Below are 24,368 nucleotides of genomic sequence, written 5' to 3' on the forward strand. Positions count from 1 at the left end.
CATAGTATTGCTCCAGTATAGATTAGATGATACAGGATTTCACATGAGCTAAAATTTACTTTTTTTAGCTGAAAATATTATAAGACTTAGAACATAAAATCTCTGAGAAAATAAATGAAGGAAAGACACTTGGACTAAACACTGAGGAAAAATGTAGAATAGTTGGCTTTGATCTCCTCTGGCTCCCTCCACCCTCTCATAAATGCAGTGAAAACATTTGTACTCTATGACTACTGGTCTTTTTATGATTATGCACATTTTCTGAGGATTGTAAGTAGTGCTACAAAGGTTATTGGCAAAGGTGCTTCTTTTTCCAGCGCCTCGAAGTTGTGAAAGAAAGTCAAATAACAACCTATGTACTACTCTGGTTTAGCTATGTATGCTCTTCTTTGAGAAGCTCATATTAAAGAGAAAGAAAATCTGATATCCTTTTATATCTGCTAGACAAGGAATTGCTGAAGGCAATTTAGTGATTTGCTAAAACCCAGTTCTGTTTCTCCATTCTTCACTAATGTCTCTCGATATTTGTGTGTAGTGTAGTATTTTTCCTTTTTATGTGTTAGCATGTTGAGGATGGATTACAGGGCTTACTTCTTACTTATTGTCACATATATATTCCATTTTAGAAAGTGTATATTAACTTCAATTTCTTGCACTTTCTGCCTGTTCCACTTCAGGTATTTACCTGACTACAGGAAAAAAAATTTTAAGTGAATTTTTGCATCTAGTTTTTAGAAGTGTGTTGGTGTCTGCTGAATTTCCCACAGCCTGACATGAGTGTCCTAGGAGTGCTGGGTGTCATTGCTTGTTTTTAGGAGACAGAGTTCTGAGGCTGTTAGATCAAGTTCTTGGATACATGTGATTTTTACAAGTTGTAACTTCCAACTCTGTTTCTGATCTGAATTGTCAGGACTCCTCAGTAATAATGCAAACAGAATAGCATATCCTTTTAGTAGTGGTAGGATCCTGCCTGCCTGAGTTTGTTTTCATTCTTCACCATTGCCAACAACTTTGATTTTTCACTGACCACAGTGGTTCCTGCAGTATCTGTGGACTTTGCAGTATCTGAATGCAGATGCAGTCATTCAGTTTCTGAAAATGAAAGATGTGGGAACAGAGACTGCTGCCTCTGCCCCAGGAGCCTGAGGGTGTGCTGCATCTGCTGTTCCTTCTGTGGAAGGCTCAGAACAACCTGTTCTTTTCTTCTTGTTACTCCCAACACCTCCCCAAAGCAACACATTTACTTTTCTGGTCCCCAGTGATGATGCCAGTTACTGAGATTGGGAAGTGAGGTCACAGAATCACAGAGGGGATCAAAGAATGGGAAGGTGACCAGGTCACCCCCAGAACCTTGTTCCCATTTGCATAGAGTGGAAATTACTTTCCCCTTTTATTATACAAATGGAAAGTCAGTTCACAAAAATCAGATTCCTTTTTTCAGGTGGAAAAGCAGGGCAGACTGTTCATCTCCTCTGTGGGGACTGACCACATGTAGCCACTACCTCCACTGGCCTTTGTGCACAAGATCTCTCGGTGTCCAGGGCTGGTGGGACACCTGGAGATGGGCCAGCAAATCTCAGAGCAACTGCAGGAGCCAACACAGGTACTGAAGACACCCAGTACTTGATATCTGAGATCTAGGAATAACTGTTCTTCCTATATCTAGGGGAAAAAACCCAACAAACATTTGCAGAGCTTCATCTCATAAAGACTGAGAGAATAGGAACATCTCATAGTGAAACAACTGATCTGAAGTATGAACTCACAGCTGCAGTGTACTAAACAAATAAGATGGTGATGGAAGAATTGGTTTATTTTTCTCTATACCAATCCCTTCCTACTTCAATGGACCATGTTGCGTTCTGGCGAAAGACTTACTCAGCTGCTTGGTGTTGGGGAGGAATAAACCAGGAGGCTCACTTTAAGGTAAACTGGAATGTATGTCCTTTGGTAAGACACTAGGCACACTTCTGTCATCTGGTAAAATTTTAATCAATGTTTTTCATCATATGGTTGATACAGGATCTGTGCTTGGATAGCTGTGAGTACAGTGTGCATTAATTACCTTGCTACACTTGTGTGGGAACTAATGGAGTACAGCGTTTCTCCCAGTAATTTACATCTGGTGTTAGAGCCTGCTCCAAAACATTAGTCAGTTCTACAACTACAGACAGAATTTTATTGTTTTCTTCAGTAATGTGATAATGGTAAGCTGATTCTTACAAATCTTCATGGACTTTCTCATCAGTGTAGAACCAAATTAAAATTTAACTTTTTCAAAATTTCCAAGTGTTACGTGTTTCACTGGCTCAGTCAGTCAGCCAAATATTTGAGTAAAGAAGGTGGAAGTTTTCTATCACAGTTTCAGAACTGCTCTTCTGTAATAATTTAAAATCTAATTTACAGAACCTTTATATTAGATATCATTTGGAAGTAGAGTCTAACTAGTTAAGATTATTTTCATACAGGTCTTGATTTTTCCTTGCTAATCCTTAGTTTCTGAATATCCTGTTAAGGTAGATTTTAGGAAAAACGAAACCTTTTTTCGAATATTGCTTCAAGTTACACTCAATGTTTATTCAAAACCAATCTGTTTTGAAGAAAAAGAGAGTAACCTTACTGTTTTCTCTCTTATGTCTTTCAATTCCCAGAACAACAACAAAAACCTCCCCACCAAATGCAAAATAAAAAGGAAAAAAAAACCAAAACACTTTGCTTGGTATGAATTGCACAAGAGTATGAGTCGAGAAATACTTCTTATGTGTCTTCACATGCACATGCCAAAAGGTCTCTGCCAGAGCTATTCTCTATTGGAATTTACAGGGGGTTGTGAAGAGCAAATACTGAAGCACTGTCTTGCTTTTTCTCCTTTAAAATACTATTTGAGGAGGAGCCTGAGGAGCTGGATTGCTCAGAAAAGGATCTGTTTAATATCTAAGATAGAACTCCTGGGTTGCTAAACTGTAATTGAAAGGTAAATTTTGAGAGAAAACAAAATTAAATTACTATTTGCATAGTTTATTGTTCCTTTGGGATTTATAAAAACATCCCCAGTAGTCTTTGCCTCCACCCAAAAAAACTATCTTTGTTGAATTACAAGTTTTAGATTGCAGTTTTCTCTTCTTTCTGAAAGACTTGAGCAATTATTTGAATTCCCTAAGAGTATGTTAAAACACAGGAGACAAAAGCCTCAGCTTCTGTTTTCAGTCCTGGTTGTGGAGAAAGGCAGTATTGCAGCGTATGCTGTCCATTGGAGGACCAGGCATTTCTCATGTAAAAACAACTGAAATGTTGTGAGCATTTTTGATGCTGTTTTGGTTTTATTGTTTTTCTGTATTAACTAAAAACAAGGATGAAATGCATGGGGCTTTTAGTGGAAACTTCAAATATGAAGTTAACCTTACAGTTAAAAAATTAAATATATTTACTAATGACCCTTCTTAAAGGATGAAGTAATTGGAAGACATTAAGTAGGAAGATAGTACTGTGTGTCTTGGCTTCCAGAAAGGGTATGATGCCAGCCTGCTCTGGACTGCCAACATCCCAAAAAGCTTCCTCACTGGCTCCCTTCACCGTGGGTTGCCTGTATATGTCTCCTGGTTCTTGATGCTGACGCAGTAAATAAAACTTTGGCAAGGTTTATGCCACAATGGGCCTGAATTGCAGATAGTCTCTAGGTGTAGTTCCAGTGTAGTTGTTCATAAATTGAGACTGCTGGGTTGGGCCAGTTAGCAAATGAATCATTTGTACAGTTTTTACAATGTTAATTCATGGTTTTGTCCATTCATGGTGGTTTCAGAAGCTTATTAATCAAATATGTATTGATGCAGATGTGGAGCAGTGTATCTGAAAACCAGGTTTTCTCCTGACTTCTTGTGGAAGTAGGTATAGAGTAGGAGGGAGGAGGAAAATGCTTTCTCTCCCCTGCTCTGTCTGTTCTCCTCAGCAAGGGGCCCAGCAGAATCTATTTATTTTTAGGGCAAGATAGGATTTCCCTCTCTTTGGGTATGCTTGGCCTTTTTTCACAAAGGGCAACGTTCAGTGCGGGTTCCTTATGGGACATTGTTGTTTGTCAAAGTGAAATCAACAAAGGTCCTTGAGAGGGGGTCTGGTTATGGTTATGGTAACCATCCTTTCTGCATACCTTGCTGGTTGCTCTTCCTTTCAGATGATAAAGTTTTGCAGTTTATGGAATAAAGAGCTGGAGTGGATCTCAGCTAAAGTGGAACCCATTGCTAACCCCCAAGCTAATATTTGTCTAAAGAAGTTGGGTGAAGACTCCCTGGCAGCAGCTTGGCCATTTGCTGGGCTCAGTGGAGCTCTGGTTGCCAGCACATGGCTTGGCCAAGAGGCCCAGATGCATCTTGAACCTGCTGCTGCTGCTTTGTGTCATGGTCAGGGCTCAGCCATCCCAGGAAACACAAAACCACGTTCTGGGGAAATAACCAGACTTAGCCCATGGGAAGCACCTAATTAGATGGGTTTATCAGGTGTTTTGTAATTACAGAAATACATAGATAATTGTTTTCCTTTCAGCCAGCTTGTGCTTACCTCTCTTAAGAATGTGCCATGGAGAAAAAAGGTAAACTGCTATTTAAGTGTACTTTAGACTGTAGATATTTAAGGCAACTGAGCCATAACAGTGAACAGTGCACAGAGACTACGCTAATGTTTGAGTAACATGAGATTGATCCAGAGCTTTTTCTTTTGCCACCCTTTTCTGAAGTTTTAAAATTTAAATGCATAGTAACAAGCAAGAATGATCCAGATGAGTGATCTGTTTAATTGTAAGAGGTAGCATATTTGCTAAATTATAGCCAGATTAGGATTCTGCATTTGATGATTTGGGTGTGGTGGTTTTTGGTGGGGGTTTTTTTTTTGTTTGATTTTTTTTTAGATCCAGTGAATTATTTGAAAAATACAGTGTACAAAACAGGAAGAGAAAAGTATTTTCCAAACAGTAGATCAGTTAAGCTCAGCTTCCACTTGATGCAGCTTTGTTCTTGTGTCTTTCATCAAAATGTAACAGGTTCCATCCTGAATAGTTATGTTAAATACATATGCTATCTTTTTATTTAAAAAATACTTTATGATTAAGAAGTATTGCATGATAAGACGTAGACTAGCCCAGGACTAGCTCAAGAAATAATCACCTTGAATAAACAAATAATGCTGGGTTTACCTTATCACTAAAAACCAGTGATTATTTTGGACAAAGTTCTCTTGCCTCATTGATCAATAATTCACTGAGTTATGGAGGTATTTATATGTTCCATTTGGTACTAGACCAAATTTAAAAAATAAATAAGAAGATTTACAGTTATTTACTGTAGATACTTCTTTTGAATTCAAAAGAGAAGAATTTATTGCAATATATAATGTACAAAAAGAATTCAAATTATTAACCTCAAGACATCTGTTCCTGCAGTCTCTCATATAGATAAAGCTTTTAATCAGAGCAGAGCTTCAGGTTGTGAGTAAAGTTTTCTCCTGCAATATGTACCAGGCACCTCCCAGTGCTGCCAAGCCAGTGCTCAGTGCTTCCTTTTCCTCCTTCTCCCTGACATTGCTCTCTCCAGCCATGAAGACCCTTGGGGTAGCCCTGTGGTGAAGAAAAAGTGGCCAGTGCTGCTGGGCTGGATTTTACTGGAGCACTGCACAGCACTCCAGCCTCAAGAGAGGGCAGTGAGCAGAGGGGAGGCTGAATTACTGCTGGTCAGAGGCAGGGAAGAAGGGTCACTTAAGAGTTAGGGATACGTTTATATATATATATATATTTATATTTATATTTGTGTGTGTGTGTGTGTGTGTGTGTGTGTGTGTGTGTGTACGTATAATGCAGAGCAGAGTTGGAAAAGAGGAGATGAAGAACATGCAGAGACTGACAAAGAAGGATCATCCTGTGGTCAATGCAGAAGATTGAGACAACTTGAGTTTATTGTGCCTCATTCACCTCCAGTGTTGTACTGCTGCACCTTGAAGGGTTGTGCAGGCACCACAGGTTAGATATGGTGAGACAGACTGAATCAGCAGAGACTCAGTCTCCTCGTGTGAGGGAAATGGCAGCCATGCAATTTCAGCACAAAAATCAGAGGAGAGCAAATTCAGAGGGTCTTGTGCTTTTCCTGCTTGGCTCCACAGGCTGCTGTTCTGTGAAAAGTGTTGATAGACTTGAGGTTTTGGCTAATGTTAGGTGTTTCAAAAGTAGTCAATGGCAATGGCTGTATTACTACTTATGGTTTTAAACGTGTGTCTTTTGTAGTTTAATGGGAAAGACAGGGTGGAGAAATCTTGTGGGCAAAGCTGTGGAAATAGAGGGAAATTTTCTTAAGTGTCACGTTAAAGAGTTGAAAGCATATTTTGATTTAATGGCACCAGTAAACCCCTCTGCATTCATTTTCTATTGTGTTGTCTAACTTAGCTGTTGGTTGCAAAAAAAGCAGAGATAATTAGTGTTTGAACTGTGGTAATGTAGAAACCAGGACCAGAACTGCAGGTAGAAAATGCTGTGGAACCGCTGAGGCCCTGCATTAGAGAACTCGCTGTCTACTCAGAACAAACAAAACACAGAAGTGGAAAATTGAGGCATGGAAAGAAAAGTTTGTTCCATAAGAAACCAGGAAATGAGCTCAGGGCTTATGATTATCATCCTGTGTGTTATTTCCAAGCATGCCTTCTCTTTCTCAGAAACAAAAAATACTAATACCAAATTACTGAACATTTAAAAAAATGTTCTATTCCACTTTAGAATGAGCAGCATTTTTTCATTAATATTTATGTCATTATATCAACTGTTATTTTACATAAATTAGTTATATATAATATATCAAATTTTAAGCAATGGCTCTGCTAGATTTACATGGATTGTGATATCAAATGTTTCCTGCTTGCCAACATAATAGTGCCTTAGGAGAAAATGAGACACATACCTTGTGGTTCAGTCAGTGCAACCCATTATGTGTCTATACTTTATGTGTGTATACATGTAAGTTCTTGAAGAACTTGCAGAACAAAAATAAAAAGTTATTTTAAGAGTCCCTTAACAAATATTATTGGTGGGTGAGAAATGAGAATGCAGAAATGTAAAGCAGATTTGGTTGAATAAATGATGGACAATTAGCTTTCTGCAGAAAATGACTCTGTTTTTCAACTGCAAAACCCTCACTGGTGGATTCAATGAGTCCAATTGTGTTCTCACACTAGTAGCATTTAAAGCATTAACAATGTTCAAGTCAGAAATCCATATAATAAAATAAGATGTAGATGTTTGAAATAATTCAGTTTGAAGTTACAATACATAGGCAAATACAAAAGGGTCTCTGAAAAAGTGTCTGTATCTAGAATGCTATTACAGTTAAGAAAATGTAATTTGTATTCAGGATAACTTAGGGTTTTGATGTATTCATAAGAGAAGAAAATCCTTATCTTTGGGGAATGGCAACAGAAATAGCTTCACCTATTGCACTCTGCATAGAGATTTGAATTCTATATCTCTTTTTGGCATTGGTCTTAGAAAAAACAGATCTTTTTCTTTTATACAAAATGAAAGCCTAATGACTTGGAATTGGGAGTGTAGATGTCTTAGAAGTTTGTTATTAAATACATGTTTATTTCAGTAGTTGAGAGCCTGGCTGAAGATTAGAATCACAAAATTTCAAATTGAATAAGTAATAATGTTCTTTTATTTATGCTGCAATTTACTTGGGAGAAGGATGGGAGTAGCATGACAGTAGGATTTTATGTTCAAAGTTGCCATGGTAATGCAACCTACTACCTGTTGCTAAGACTATGCTGTAGCTGTTATTACTTTTATTACAGCTTTTTATCCTTTAGTTTTTAAGGTGTTTGTTACAATTCAATTTCATTTTTAGGAAAACCAGTAAGCTTTGCCATTTGCCAGGAGGGCTCTTTAGTAAAAGCAGTGATAGCAATGCAAGAACCTGATTCTACTGACATGGCTCCTGTCCTCTAATGCAGAGACATTTACAAACCATCAAACCATGTAGGAAGACAAGATTATCAAGACAGTTCAGTGCCCTATCTATATTAACATCCACTTTTCCCTGTAAAGTCAGTGATCAATATTTGGAGACAGAAATGCCCCACCAATAACACCATACAAAACATACAAACAGGTGGTTCCTAGGATCCTTGGAGGATCCTGTCTGCTTCAGAATATCCCAGGACCTCTGTTACTGTGCCAACCCTGCTGAGCAGCAGCAGTATGGTAAGCCTGAAGTCAGCCAGAGTGCTTCCATTTGGGATCCCAGCTGTGAGACTCTCAAGATACCATTAGCCCCTCTAGATAGTAGATGGCTTGGTCTTTACAATACACTGCAAGGAAAATATATACCAAAGTCAAGATGGTTGTCTAAACCATGCCTTTCAAGTATGGAGGTGGTGATAGATGACTTCTGCTCTTGAAATGCTGTATTTATACAGCATTCTCTCTTGTTGGATTCTTGTTTTCAAGACCTGTCTCCTGGTCTTATTTCTATAACTCCCTATCCTTTCCTGCTAGACAACAACATTGTCTATCTTTTTATGTGCATGTGAAAGCCATTGGCTGAATTTTTCAAAATTTGTACTGGCAAGTACCTTCCTATATCTGAATCTCTCCTGTTTTCAAGAGGAAAAGTTCCTAATTAAGCAGGCTGTGCAAATTGCCCATTCTTATGCTCCTCTCTGTATTCGTGTCCAGTGGTTTAGCACTTAATGTAAACTTTTATATAAACTTTCGTATTTTATCTAGAAAATACTGAAAGTTAAGTAGATAGCATGCAGTAGAATCAAAGAGGTAAGTTATTGTGTTTTATCCAGAACAGTACTCCGATGGCTGTTGCATAACAGGTGCTGTTTTTTGTTTAACCTGAGCTGTGGGATAATATTACACTGTACGAGTGTACACAGTACATATGTGTTTTGAGGGTGTGCCTACATTGGTGTGAACTAAAGGTGCATGTATCTGTTCTGTTTCTTACCAAATAGTCCCAGGGATAATCACAGTTAAAGGCATACAGCTAAGGGGTTTGGTGTGGTCTCAGTTTTCTGAATACAGTCCTCAAGGGTGAGGTCTTGGATTCTTCCCTCCTCATACTCTGCTTTATAATCGTGGCACCTAATTTAGGAAAAGGGTCTTAGACTCCATCTGCATCAGTCAGAAACATTTTGGGTCTTTGAAAATCTCTTTAAGCATTAGTCACTGGGCGGAGGCACCTACTTCACTCATTTAGACCTACGAGCTTGTGAAATACGTTTGACCTTGAGGCAATAATTCATAGTCCATTATCAAACTCAAAAACAAGTGAAAGAATTGCCAGTGCAATATAACACATTGATGTTTTGGAAACCTACCTTTGTTAGCTCATGAAATGGAGGGTTGATGTCTGTCAATCGACTGTGGCCACTTTTACAGTCAGATGTTAGTGTTGCTCTACATTTGCTCATGCAAGAGCAGATAGGTCTGTGAAGGGGGAAATGTGGGTGCTGCTTCAATATCTCAGTTGCTGATGACTGCTGTTTTCTGGTTCTCGATGGCAGTTTTTGCATCCTCTTGGTTTTCACATGTCTGCAAGAACTCTTTCCAAAGTCTGCAAGTTTTAAGAGCTATCCTTCAAGATTCGTCAGTTCAGTCTTTTCACCAGTCACTGGTGTCATATGATATGGTTGAAGAGAGGATTTCTGGAGTGTCTGTAAAATACTCATTTAACTTGTTCATTTGTCAGAATGGACAGCTGTTAAAGGTTTGCCTGTGGATCCTTGGGTCTTCCTCTCTATCCAGGTAAGACATACCAGGAGAATTCCAGCATTGAGAAGGGTTTTATGAACAGATTGTCAGCTTCTCTTTCATGCATTTTACTAACTAGGAGTGATAGGGATTTACTGATAGGGAGTGGTGATGGTACTGTATGGTTGGTTAAGATACAACTGTGGTATGGATTTTGGTCAGTAAAGGAGGGCAGAAATTAGTGCTGGCAGATAGAGTAAAGCAGTCTCAGTAGTTCTTGTTTAACATAAGAACAACCATGCGCTTCAGAATACTAAGAAAACAGAACATGCGTGAAGTGTCTCATCTGCAGCTGGAAAAGGAATTTTTAATAGCTGAATGTCAAGTAATTGACTGGTAATAAATAAAAATAATTCATGCACAGGGTAGGACCACTACAAGGGAAATTAAATCATTTTCTGTGTTAAACACATTTACAAAACTGAACTACAGTTTCTACATCATCATTTTATGCTCTTTTAGTAAAAAGAAGTACCATCAATTACTTTCCTTTGCAGAGCATTTTGAAACAAAACTGCAGAATACATTGGATGAAATCAAAACTTATGAGCTCATTAGGACTACTACCAGAAATAGTAGAATCATCCAGCATACAGCATGGAAAAACTTACATTTTGGAATGTTTACATGCTTAAAAATTCAGTGCTTACAAATGAATGAAGTGAGGTGGCTGCTCCAGTTTCTCCTTCTGCAAAGGGGAGTCATCCTGAGTCTGTGACCCTTAAATCAGTCTCTTTGTGTCTGTTCAGAGGAAATGGTTTTGTTCAGAAGATCTGATGCACATGAGAAATCTCTATAAAATGCCTTCAACAAAAAAGAATTTACAGTAACACTTATAGCACTAATACAACAGAATGAAAATAATCCAAACCAGCATGAATCACCATGAACAAGTATTAGATGTCTTCAAATAAAAATATAATTCCAGTAATTCTGGTACTCACTTTTAACATAGCTTTTCATTTGAGTTTGCTACTTTTAGAGAGCAATGCTTCTCTCTTTTAGAAACCTTTCCACTAGAACCAGATTGATGCTTAAAACATCATCAAGCCTTCTTCCTTCAGGTCAGAAATCCCAAGCCTTTTCATAACTGAAATAGTGGAGGTGCCATGGGCTCCATGGAGTCCACAGGAGGCCTTACTACTGCCACTTGGTTTTCCATGAAAAGTTTTCAGCCACTGCAGTATGTACCCTGAACAGTCAACTTAAGAAATACTGGAATGAAGATTGTAAGAAAGCTTGACTGGCATAAATACTTGTAACCTCTTGTGAATTTGCTGTGGTATTCCAGATTTACCACATAGAGCTGTGTACTAAATAGAATCAATAATTTGGTGGTTGGTCCTGACTTCTGCTGGATGAAGCTACTCTGTTGTTTTGTCACAGTTATGGGCCTGTTTTCTCTCCTAATTTGTTGTGCTTGCTCAGTGAAATTGAATCGCATGCTGTTTCAGGCAAGTCTTGGAGAAGTTGTTTTCCTCGGTGCAGATGGCTCTTTCCTCCAGATGTGAAAGGCAGTTAAGAGCTGCCTCATTTTTTTCTTAACCCTTCTGAACCATCTTGAAGTGCCCTTGATGCTATAGTAGTGCAGTGGTTCTTACCCTATAGATGATTTTCTTGTGCCTGTGATCTGTCATGTGTGTCACTCACAGCACTGGCTCCATAAGCACGTTGCTTTGGTTTATTTGGTTTGTGTTCTTGTTTGTTTTAACAACGACAAAGTAAAATTCAAGAGCACAGCAGCCCCTGGGAGATCTCCCTGCTGGAAGCTCTTGTGGCAGCTCGGCACCAGTGAGGGTGCAGCCCCTGGTGTTTGCAGCTGCAGATGTTCCAGCCTTGCATCTTCAGCCCAGAGCAGTCAAGGAGAATCTGTACCCTGACCATTTCCCTTCACCCTGCCTGTTTCATTTGGGAACACAATGAGCTGTCAAAATTTCCTGCTTTGTTACCACAGAATTCCTTCCTTTCTCTCTAAAAAGTATTATTTATGTAAAACTGCTAATTGCATAAATTGTCAGAACAACTGCTTAGCTTGATTTTTAAGGTGGAGACAAAGAGATGTAAAAGTCTGGTGGACTGATGAAAGTCAGCCTCAAAGTCATCTGCCAAAGCAAAAAAAATAGCATTGAGTGTATTGCCATGAACAGCCCAAATTAATGTGGCAAGTTGTATGTCTGGTGCAATCCCTTACTAAGATGTAATTAAAAGTAACAGGGAAGAATATAAATATTTTCCAAATACGTGAGCCAAGAAAAAATGGAGGAAGGGAGGTGTGGTTGATTTAGCCCACCACCACTTCCTAACTAATCTTTCTCTAATGATGTAGAGAGAGACTAGGTGGCACCTGGTGAAGTATTTTGAAATAACAGATTCATGAGGTAGAGCTACCTGATAACATCTTTGACTCATGAGAAACTTGCCTTCCCTCAGGATAAAGTTAATAATCATATAAGAATATAAAGATTTTAGCAGCTTTTCCTAAGTCAGCAAGGATGCAGATTTATTCTGTATACAGGTTCCTGTAGTGCTAGAGACAGTCCAAAATTATATTGTCTGTAAAAAATTTAAAATTACACAAACAGCCAATTCTAATAATCACTAATTTGTCATGAGTTCCATTCCTGGGGCTTGCTAGTTCAGTAAAACTCATTCACATTTCTTACTTATTCCATCAATAGCTCCATTGCTTTCCCTCTCTTTGCTGAAATTGCTTTGAATAGTGTACATAAGCATCTAATTTGGCTAGTCTGTAGGTCTGTATGAGGCAGCAGGACCGTGGGAGGAAGCTGGGCTACCAGGAACATGAGGCATCTGGGCCACAGAGCAGCTGGGACAGAAGAGGTGACAGCAGCGGTGAACTTAATTTAAAATAGCTGTAGCTATCAATACCTGGTATCTCCCAGCATTGTGTTATCCTTAAGGATTATTAGTGCTCTTCTGTGTCAAGATCATCAAGAAAAATTCTTTAGGACCATTCCCAGCATAAATTTTCTAAATATCATGGAGATTACGGAGTAATTGTTCCCATGTAAAAGTTTTCTTTCGGTGCACTGTGTTACCTTCTTATTTTTAGTCTTCATTTGTTGCCCTCATCTCTTGCCTTCTCTTGGATGTTTAATGAGGTTCATATTGTTGAATTGCACTACAGTATTGCTTTCTTTTACTTTTGTCTAACACTTAGTTATTTTATTTGAGGTAATTAAGTGTTTCGTATGGTCTACTTCTGGTAAGCCCACCTTATCTTTTCATCGGTGTTACAGTTGTCTACCTACCTTTAGTGTTCTCTCTTTAGTGTCCTCAAAATTTGGGCTCACACTTCTGAGATCAGAGTTAAGGAATCCTTTGATACATGACTGTATATGATTTTCTTTTTGTCTAGTACTATGGTACCTCCTCTGATTTGATAGATGCATTATTTCATGCCTAGAAAGAATATCAGTCTTTCTGGTTTTATAGTATCATATGTTTTGGGTGTTTTTTCAGATTTTTGGAGTCTGAATTTATCTTTTTTTGTTTTGTTTTTAATGTCTCTGCTGATACAGTCACAAGTGACATGTTTATTAGTGTGTAATGCAGGGGATTACTTGCAGATTCCTGTTAATTCATTGGTGCCTGCAGAAAAACAAAAGCGTTGGTCAAGGCATGCTCTGAATTCACACCTGTTCTTAATTTGCTGATGCCTGTATCAGCAGCAGGCTCAAGCCTGCCTGATTTTTTTGGGTTTATATCATGCGTACCATGTGCTTGCCATTTTTACTCTTTGTGCACACGTGAGCCAATCTGATGGGGTTACCTGTGGCAGAGAGCAGTGCTTTTAAGTCTGGGTGCTGCTTCGTGATCTCTGGCTTGTGGGTGCTGGTGAATCTTGCGTCGGTGTTCTACAAACTCTCCAGCTATTTGCCTCCACCCTTCTTCTCTTTAACGTGAGGATCACGGGGGGATGGGTTCTTGTACCTTCATTGCCACAATTACATTACACATAATTTTAAGCTGCTGATGAAGGTGGACCCACGGCATCAGCATACCTTTGAAGTGGAACAGCTGAAGAGCAGGTAGAGGTTTGCACCTCCTGCCCCTGCTGTCAGGAGGGGTAATTGGGGTAAACAGCAGCTTGAGTTGCTTTGGACTGGTTCCTTAGAGTGGTTGGCAAGAAGGAGCCAAGAACGGGGAACATGTGTTCTGTCTCTGGGAACAAAAAAGCAAAGTGAAAGTAAGGGTGAGAGAACCTAGATTTATATTTATAATTAAAAGTGACTGTGTTTGAAATATTCTTAATTTGCATGCACTCTCTTGTGTCTTTCGTATCTCTAAGGACCCCTAGAGGGCACGGAAGTTTTTCTCCACCTCAGATATTTAACTTAGTAATTCTACTTGGCTTTCTTCCCTTCAACATAATTGTAAGCACATTTTAAGTGAACATTAGATAGAAAAAAAATTAACAGCATTTAACTAGGTCCTTCTTTTATGCTACAAGATGTTTTCTTGTTTTTAAACACAAGCAGTAGAAGCTAGCACTAGCAGCCAAATTCTTAAATTATTGTTTAGATTAGTCAGATGCTATATTTTTATCCAAGAGGAAATGCAATTCAAAGTAACTAAAAATTCACACTTCATTGCAAACTTTGATAGGACTACACTACTACTACTACTAGTGTGAGCTGTGTAAGGATGGGCAGTGGGTATGCTTTCAACACTGTGGTCTCTGTTTCTGTAGAAGAGGAATTAGTATGATGAAGAGCTAGAGTATTCTTAACTAGAACCTCAAGGTCTCCAGACTTCATCTTATTTAAGAATTTTTAATATTTTGGTCTTTTTGATTGCCTGTAAAGGAACAATTACATTTCACTACAAGATACTTAAAATTATGGGCACATAAAATTGACATATGCTTGCCCACTACTTCCTGTCTACTTGGAGAGGGGTTTTATAACTCTTATATATCCTGGGGAGCATTTTTCTCCTTAAATTAGTTTTGCCTATTTCATCAATATTACATGGTAAGTCAGGAACTAGTCAGTGTGAGTTGCACAGCAATGCACAGTACTAATTCTTAGTATTGTGTTGGCACTTCATCACCTTTAAATATACATGCTAACGCTCCAGAGTAATGCTTATCTGAGAACATCAGGTTTTCACTTACATAAAACAGCTGCAGTGTTTGAGGAGAAGGTTTGCGTTTTCTAGAGTGCTCAAAGAGCAGAAAGTAAAACAAAAACAAACAAACAAACATACAAACCACCCACCTAAGTGCAAAAATATCTTAATACTTTTTGGGGGGGATTTTTTCATCAACTAATGGTGTTGAGAGCAGTTCCCGCAGCTGTGGAGGTCCATTGGATTGTGGGCCTAGTCTGGGATTGGGACCTTTGTATGTAAAGCCCTGACAGTCAGAGTCCTACCTGTTCTTGCTTGAGGAAAAAAAAGGCAGATGTCTGCACTTCTTGTGAAGCAGTGAGAGTCTGCTTGCTGGGCAAGAAGTTGTTCAATAGGATAATGTTGTTTAATCCCAGCCAGCAATGAAGGGTTTTTTGTGTGTTTGTTCTGATAAGAGGATCAGCTGTACTGCTTTACCCAATTACCCAGGGATGTCATGGGAGATGAATTTTTGGACCTTAGTTTTCCCACTGGAGGAGTGTAATGTCGTCACTTTGTATTAAAAAATAGATCTAGATGAAAACAGCAGGGAAAGGCAGCTGCCCCTTCTAATGTCTCTGGGGATTTTGTGTTTTGCAGGAGATGCACGGGTGAGAGGTCAGACAGGGGTTGTCTCCGAGCGCCGCGGCTCCTACCCATTTATAGACTTCCGTCTTCTTAACAGTAAGTGCAACCCTTCTTTCAGGTCTGTATTTAAATAAAAACAAATAAAAATCTCTACTGGAAGTGTATGAACCAAACTATCTCTTCTCATACATATCTGTACCTCAGCTGTCTTCACACAGTCAGCATTAATTCCATTATTTCCACTCAATGTCTGGCTGTGAAATGTTTTGATTGTGTGAATAGTCCGTAATGCTCAATCTGTCAAATGTAAATACAGTCAAATGTAAATACAGTAGGGCCATGGGGTGTGCTAGGGAAGGAGCAGGGGCAGTTCAGAATTAAGGAGATAAACCTCTGTGTCCTTTAGCCTCTTAGACAACAGTTGGAACAGATTTATGTGAAGCTGTTATCCGGTCATATAGAATTGGCACAGAAGGGGAGCATGTGACAGCACTGACCAGTGGTTTACAATAACATTAATTTTTCCAACAATTAGAACCCAATCCAAAGCCCCATGGAGTCTTCTCATTGACGTCAATGGATTTTGGGTCAGGCCAGCAGTGAACATCTGTTAAAAATAATCTTAACCTCATTTTGATTGAAGTTATTTTGCCACTGTTGTAAATAAAGGACAGCAAATCTAAAAAGAAAAAGAAACAAATCGAGGCCCTGTTGGGTTTTTTTTCACCTGATGGACTCTCTATACTGATGCAAACCCATTAGCGAGCGTGTAAAAAAAATAAAACAAAAAGAACCACTAAGTCTTGGGTCCTGTAGCACTCAGCCTGGATGCTGTGTAAACTTCAGTGTATGGACACAGGCAGATCTTGATGTGTCCTTGTGTACTGCACAAGCAACCTTTGAAAAAACTGGTATTCACTGTCTTCATCAAAACAAACTGGAGCTCCCAACAGTTTCAGTGCTGACGCTGTTATGCTCCTAGGGATTGTGCTTTTCATCAAAGAGCAATTGTCAAACCAAAGTTTGAATTTTCCTTTTTGTACTTCCTTGTCTGGGTGCCTGGGGAAGGGAGGAGGAAGCGGGGAGGGAAGGGAGCAGAGAGGAAACGAAGCGGGAGGGCTGGCTGGGAGTCAGGAGTAAAGAGGAGCTGGGGAGGGGAGGGCTTGGGATCTGATGGGCTGCATCCACCCATGCTGGCAGAGTTACTGCCACCCAGCAACGTGCTGCTATCAGTCCTGCTGATTAAAGGTATTTTCTGGGTTGTAAGCCCATCAGAGAGCTTGCTATGGCTGAGGTAGAAAGACATAAGGGGGTAAGATGGGTCCATCAGTTTTCCCCTGACAAAGGGAATAACTTACTGATTGAGCAGAGTTTTGAGGACAGTTTAGTTCTGACTTGCCAATGAAAAGCATGAAGAAAAGTCAGGTGTAAGCTAGCTGGAAATAGTATTGGTCATGCATGCCCTTATAAAAACTGAGAGAAAATAATGCACTTTTCATTCATGAAGTAGAAGTGGATATATATTCATATTCAAACTTGAAAATTGATTCTTTCTTTTTTTATTTTGAATACATATACATTATATAAAATTCGGTTTCTTTTAAACTTCAAAAGAGTTTTCAGTTTCTTTACCCATGGAGAAGGAAGAACCCAAGAATAGTTTCAGGACTTTTTTCTGGCTATAGGGCTTTCACTTCTAGCCCCTGTATGTGAGTCCTGCCATCCTCCAGATCCTGCCAGTTTCTGGAAGATGCTGGTGCTGTCTGTGGGCTGTGTAGAGAGACATCCGTGGCGAGGGATGCTCTGGTGAATACTCAGCCTTAGATCATGCCAAGAGCAGGGCACTCCACCTAACCACTCTAAATATAACTGCTGAACCTAAAAAGTGATGCCTCCTTGTGTGTGCACCTCTGGTCTAACAGGGTAGGGAACCTGGGAGTTCTGTGCTCCTATGCTCTCTCTCACGGAGACCTCCAGCTTACTCTTTTTACTCCTTTTCCATAACCTGAAATGTGTGGCTGGCTGATCATGATCTCTGTAAGGGAAAGCAGTGATCCTGATTTTAGATTCCCCATGGCTTTCAGGTTTTTATATATTTACCATTTTCTCTCTAAGGAGTAGTGTTGCCTTAATTTTTTGGTGCAAAATGAAATGGGATTTCTAGATACTTGACTACTGATTTTGTAGCTCGCAAGTGCACACTGGGCCTGGCTCACTTGGTGACCTACAAGTAAATGAAGATGCTCCGTGTCAGAGCATGCAGATGTGTTTTGCCAGGAAATGAACAGGCTTGTAATATTTGTTCATCTACACTTTCTGTTAAATCCATTTCTGCTGTGCAGAAATAGCAAAAAACATAACCACATAAGCAGCAAAAAACATGGTGCTGCACATCCCATCAAAAAGAAATATTTATAAATGCCACCACTGCACACTTTCCTGAAAAGTATCCAATTAATACCTGCAATAAAATTTTGTCACCATGTTGCATTTGTTTGGGGGCAGTAACTGGCCGGCAGCAACTGTATACTGTTAGAGTGAGGGAAGGAAGAGGCAGATGAAATTTTATAGTAAATGTTCTCAGAGGTCATCAACAAATGCAGCATAAACATTACTGCAGCTTCTCACTAATAAACTGAGCTTAGATAGCGACTGTTCTATCTCACATCTGAAATACTGTTCCAAAAAACAGTACCGGCCTTGTTTTAAAGTAAGGGAAAACACTGAAGCTCTTGAACAAGTTGACATCCATTATGTAAATTCACATGTAAAAAAAATACAGGGCGTTGATATTTAATGTCAGACTAAAGATTACTTATATGTAACTTTTTTTAGTGTACTTGCAGATTCAGTCAAATTAGTGGATGTTTCCCTGCTTTGTCTGTTAAGGGTTAACACTGACTAGACCATGTCTTCTGTTTTTTCTGGAGTCCTACAGTAAAGTCTCTGTGTAACTTAAGACACCATGAAGTCTTTTTGGATAGGAAAACTTCCTTCACTCTGAAAATGGGATCTTCTGTAGCCCTAATCAAAGCCAACTGTACTAATGTTGGCTTCTTGCTGTTTGAGTCTGTGATGCCATCTACACGTTCCTCCAGTGACTCTGCAGTATATAGAAAGTTAGTGTTACTTCACCTTGTCTTTGCCAGGCTGTCAGGACCATGAGGATTTTTCAGAATCCTCTCTGGGAGAGATACAGAGCTTTAGTGTCTTCCTGTCTTTTCTCTGCCTAGCTGCAAGCTTTCCTAGGCATAGTTGCACTGGTGGGTTTGGGGTCTCTTAATAACTCTGGAGTACAAAATTGTGTCTAAAATACCCCTGTGTCACTGAGAACTCCTTGGTTCTGTTCTCTGAGGAGTGAAAACGTTGTGGAAACCTCTGTGACCTACCAGATTCTGTTCTCTGTTGATGGCAGCGAGTCAGAAGCTTGAGGGGAAGCCGTGTAGCAACTCCAGCAGAGGGAGGACTCCTAAAATAAGAGATACAAATTTTGCACAGCCCTATAGCTTTATGGGAAGATGGGGTGATAGTTTTGTCTTCAATTAATTCCAAAGCAAAACCTCACAAATTTTAGGAAATTTTGACTCTGAACTGGGTAGCTGAAGCTTGAGTTACAAGAATTGACTGAACCTAGTGCAGGTCGAAATTGATGTTGGCAACTCATTGACACTTCCACATTTCAGTGAATTAAATGAACCTTACTGTGTTCACAGGACAGAAAAGGAATTAAATTCAATATTTGCAGGGTAATAATTTAGAATTCAAAACACTTCTGCAGTGAAAATTAATCCAATTTTCCTTTTAGCAGAGTATATTTTGGATTTGAGGAATAAAGGAGCATAGCTATGGTAAGCAATAATTTAGTTCTCTGATTCATAAAGTTGCTCAGTGAGTCATTGAAGCAGATCTCACTAGTGACTAATATGCATTGATTTCAATGGATTTTATTATCTCATTATGAGGGTTTTTTTGGTGGCTGTGACAGTACACTTCTTCATTGCCTTAACTCAAAAGTTTGAGGGAATTCCTTGTGATAAATCTGGACTTGTAGGTAAACATGCAGCAGTAAGCAAGACCTCACCCTATTGCAATTCTATTAGATGCTTTGTTTTATTGCCGGGTTCAATCAAGTAGAGTAACAAAATAACATAGATTACAGCTGTGATAAGTTACTTATTATTTACAGCTTTGCTTGTCAAGCAAGTCAGAAGACAAGGTTCTTAAGACTTTAATTCTCCCGTTCCCATCTTGTTTATGCTATGCTTTTATCTGAATTAAATTTTGGCTTGCAAACGACAAAATTATTTAATTGACTATATTTAATTCCCTTCTTCAGTATTCACTTCAGTATTTATATATGTGACCTGCAAATTGGAGTCTCTGTACCCAAATGGTCTTACCCAGAGAGATATCTGTTTTCTTACACCTTGCACAGCAGGAACACAGAGTGGGATCTGAGAATATGCAAAATGTCAAAACATGTCTGTAGACATTCCAAAGGTATGTCTCTGTATTACTTAGGATCCTGATGTTGTCATGCAGACAGAAGCTGAGTCCCAAAGAACCCCACCTGCTTTAAGCTTAGCATGGCAAATTAATTTATTACAGATTATATACTTCTTACTCCAGATGGTGATAAATGGTAATATTAGGTAACATTCCATCTCTGTCCTTGATTTGTTGTCTGATCTGAGTCAAGCAAAATACTCTGGTTTTCAGTTTGTTTGCAAATAAAGTGAATTCATCACATACTTTGCAGGAATGTGATGAATTAGGTATTGGAGAAATAAAATATGTTGTCAGGATTAGTCAGGGAAGATATGAAGTCATGAAAATGTCTCCATCTCAAAGAACCAAAGTCTGTGGACATTTGAATCTGTGGTTTCTGCCTGTCTACAGAAGGGTCTATTGCAAAATTTACATTCATTTTTGGGTTTGAATTTTGAACACTCCAGGGCTTTCAGGTAGGGCCCATCTCCAGGGAAAATAAAACTTAACCGCAGCCACCAACCCAAAACTGAACCATCAAGTAACCTGAACCCAATCGAGTGAGGTTAAAAAGCGTTTGGTTAAGCGCCTTGTTTTGTTGCCTTTGGCTAGAAAAAGAAGTGGGAGTGAGAGATGCTTTTTTAGATATTTCTGACCTAGGTTAAATTAGGACACTAAAAGTCTTGTGAGGAAGTTTCAAGGGCTGATTGGATTACTCAGAACCCAGCCCAGCCTGTGGAGATGAGTCCAAAGTTCCAGATGGTTTTTAAATTAGAAGGGGAGAGATCTTACGAGGTCTGCATCATTTCTACATAATACTTCCCCTAGTTCCTCATGGATAAACCCATCCAAAAGATACTCATCAACATCCCTAAGACACAGAGGCTTCTTAATCACATTAGCTTGTTTGAATGGGATGAACATTTCCAGAACTGGTCAGCCTGTGGCCTTGCTATCAGTTACCTATTCAAGGAAGAGAAATTAGAATCCTCTTAATACTTCAGCACAGAGATTGTTCTCTTTTCCAGTAACCCCTCGCTATATTAAAAAAATCTTTGTATCATTGGAAGTCAATCTGGTTCATCCTTTTCATCAAATAATAGGAAGGGGGTTTTTTGGAGGAAGATTTTGCATTTCTGTATTTTTCTAAGTGATGCCATACACAAAATTTAATTTAATTTGATAAGAGTTTCTTTGAAAAGTATAATCTACTTTCTGTCATTCATGCTCCTTGTTTAACTTGAATGCCACACTTGCAGAAAAATGAAAGTCAGAATGTAAAACCAATAGATGCACATGCCATCATATGCTAATAAAATCCATCTTTTTGGGTTATGAATGCTTCAGGAGAACTCAAAACAAACAAAAAGCCTGCATGTGCTTCACACACCAAGTCTTAGCAAACACTGACGTGATACACTCATTTGTAACTTACTTTTTAGGACAGACTTGGGATTCAGTTAACTCAAGATGTCCCTTTAAAAGTTGCCAAATGATACGTGACCCATTCTGCCACCCCAGCTTCTTTTCCTTGATTAGAAAAGGGAAAGGATGTACTGAAGATAACACTGAGGATACTTTCCAAATGTCCAGAGGAAAAGAAAGAACAAGGAGAAGGGATCATTAAAATGATAAATGAAGGTTGGGTTTGCTGTTATTACAGGTTATGTTGTTTTTTCTCAAGGGGAGTGAAGGAGGAGGGGATGCACTGTTTCCTGTTGGAGAAACTGTAATCAGCTATAGAACATTAACAGTTTTAGGAAGAAAAGGTCCTGACTGCTGTACAAAGATTGAAGTGTCAAAGTAAAGGTTCATAATGAAATGATAATGAGATTGTGACAAACGAGAAAATAACATGCCATTTCCTAAGAACTTGGAGGAGTCTTTATAAAATGATGCCAAAATGTTTGTTTGCATAAAGATGAGTGATAGCCCAAATAAAGGCTTCAAGTTCTGATAAGAAACACATCTGAATTCATCTTAAAATTTGATTTAATCTATTCCTCTTCCTGTTATTATGACTAATATTCTGTTATTTAAGTGGTCTTTGAAACCCTAATTTCTCCAGAACTTGTTGTAATAGGATTATTTAGTATATAAGTGGAATTATCAGCATAATTCTTAACTTCTGTATTCTCTTTCAAACAGTATCAAAAAGAATGTATTTTGGGATGGGGAGGAAACTGCATGACTAGTCTTTTTCAAAATGCCAATAATTGTGCAGGAAGTTCATGAGTTGGAAATTCAGCTGTAATGAGGTACCATCACTTCAAGTGATGTCCAAAGAAGTGGAAACTCCAGAGCCAGGTCACCTAGAAAGGTGATTTCTCAGAACCTCTCACACTGGCCAGAGAAGCACAAGTGCCTCCTCTTTAAGCAGGGCTTTGCATTGGTTTTGTGCACTTGTGGATGTGGCTGAAGAACAAAATTTTTACTCTGAAGCAGAAAGTTTTAAACAACTTCTGCTGTACTTCTAATCTTTGCTTTTCTCAGATGTGTTCAGGGTCCCTCTCTCTTTCTCACAGCTTCTGCTGTGAGAAAAGTTTTCATTGAAAAAAAGTTTGCCCCTCTAAAGAGAAATAATGCAGTTGCAACCTATATAAACAATGGCACCTGGCAGAGAGCACTTGATCTCTAAGAATGAATTTTTCAGAAGTCAAGGAACACAGAATATTTTAGATGTTGGAGAAGCAAGTAAAAACAAAGTGTTTATAACAACTTTTTTGGCTTCCATGTAGTCTGAGGAAGTCTCAGAAGGATTTCTGCATTTACAAGATTTCAGAACAACACTTTTTTATCTGTAGCTAGGATATAGTGCAAGATCTTCATCTCAGTCTTCTTAGTTGCAGTACCCAGAGTATATTCAGATGATAAAATTGACACAATCTTACTAATTTTGAATCAATCATTTTTAGTTTCTTACACAGGTGATTGAGACTTAGAACTGGGGTATTCATCTGAACTCCTTGGTCCTTCTGCACCAGATTGAAAGCTTTTAAGTGACAGTCCTTCCACATAGGCTTCTGGTGGTTTGTGCATTTTCTCAAGCCTTTCCTCAAAACCTCAGTGTTTTCTTTCTGAAGGCTATTTGGACTACAAGGTGAAATGTATCTGGAAAGCCTAGACAGTCCAGAGAAAAGAGGTTTTCTGTTCTTCTAGTTGATAAGTGCTTTCTACAAAATTCAAATTTAAAACATTAAGTTTGTCATTAATTTTTAGATCACCAGTGTTAGTTCAACTACCCATACTAATGCTGCTGTTGTCTTTTGGACACTGATAAGTCTGTAACATAAGAAGATACTAGGAAGGCACAGCAGTTTTTTTCTATCATCAGTGCTATGCACTCTCCTGTGTAAGAAAAATTCAGCAACCAAGCATGCAATGAATATGCCAAACAAGACTTCAGTAAAGGTGATGTAAATGCATGGCATAGTTTTATGTGCAAAAAAAAGGTATGTAATTGACTTATTTGAGAGGTATGTAATTGACTGATTCCTCCTAAGTCAATTACATACCTCTCAGCCTCACAAAGAGGAATTTTCTAACCAGCTGTCAAGCCAGGAACCAGTGCGGAAAATTGTAGAACCAGAGACAAATTGTTTCCCAGAATCCTTACTGTTTGCAGGCTGTCCAGACCTTAAATTGCAGGACTCATCCTCTCACCTTATCTTCCAGTTATCCCAGCACTTTCCCACCAGTCCTGCCTGGGTCTTCAGGCATACAGTGGCTGTGTATGAAATGCCTTTGCATCCTTGGAAAAGGGGAAAGGGTATTACAAATTATATGATTCAAAGGCAGCTGCTTGAGTACCTGATTTATTCTGCATCCTTTAGGAAAGAAGAGGAAAAAAACATTTCTCTTTTCTGAATCCATTTATTTTGAAAATTAATAAACCCTTTTTTTATCCACTCATGCTGCTGGGTGACCTGTTTTTATTGTACGCTGAAGTGCAATAAAATAACAAAAGGCAGTACTGTGAAGAAAAACTCAGAGGCTTTATTTGAATGCATAACAAAGGTTGTTTACTTTGAAAGAACAGTAACAATGTAATGAATGTCTGGTGCAGAGTTAAGTACACCCTTGTCCAAATTTGATTTATGTGATCATTTCTGGATGTTAACTCAACCATTGTTAGCATAACCTTCATCATTTTTATATTCATGCTGCCTGTGGGCACATGCTAGTGCAGCAGTGTGAAAGAAATGTGAAATAAAACCGGTAGCAGTTCCCAGTGCAGGAAAACTCTTTTCCTGAAATAACAGAGGTTGGTGTGTAGTGAGGCATAGATCAATTTAAGGTGAGAAGATCTGTGTAACTGGAGGAGCTGTGTTGGGAGAAAGAAGGCCCCCATTGATTTCTGCAGCTTATTAAC

General features: G+C 38.8%; 1 protein-coding gene across 4 annotated transcripts in view; it reads left to right on the forward strand.

Moving 5' to 3' along the window:
• Nucleotides 1-24,368, forward strand: part of PDE7B (phosphodiesterase 7B) — a 170,405-nt gene that overhangs the window by 116,850 nt on the left and 29,187 nt on the right. For all 4 annotated transcript variants that reach the window (XM_071433490.1, XM_071433483.1, XM_071433498.1 and 1 more), the window contains one exon: nucleotides 15,521-15,604. In XM_071433490.1, coding sequence (XP_071289591.1) covers nucleotides 15,521-15,604 — 84 coding nt within the window. The remainder of the gene's footprint in view (nucleotides 1-15,520; nucleotides 15,605-24,368) is intronic.

This window comes from Agelaius tricolor, unplaced genomic scaffold (assembly GCF_023055355.1).
Source record: "Agelaius tricolor isolate 1412-34295 unplaced genomic scaffold, bAgeTri1.0.p SCAF_1, whole genome shotgun sequence".
Lineage (NCBI taxonomy): Eukaryota > Metazoa > Chordata > Aves > Passeriformes > Icteridae > Agelaius > Agelaius tricolor.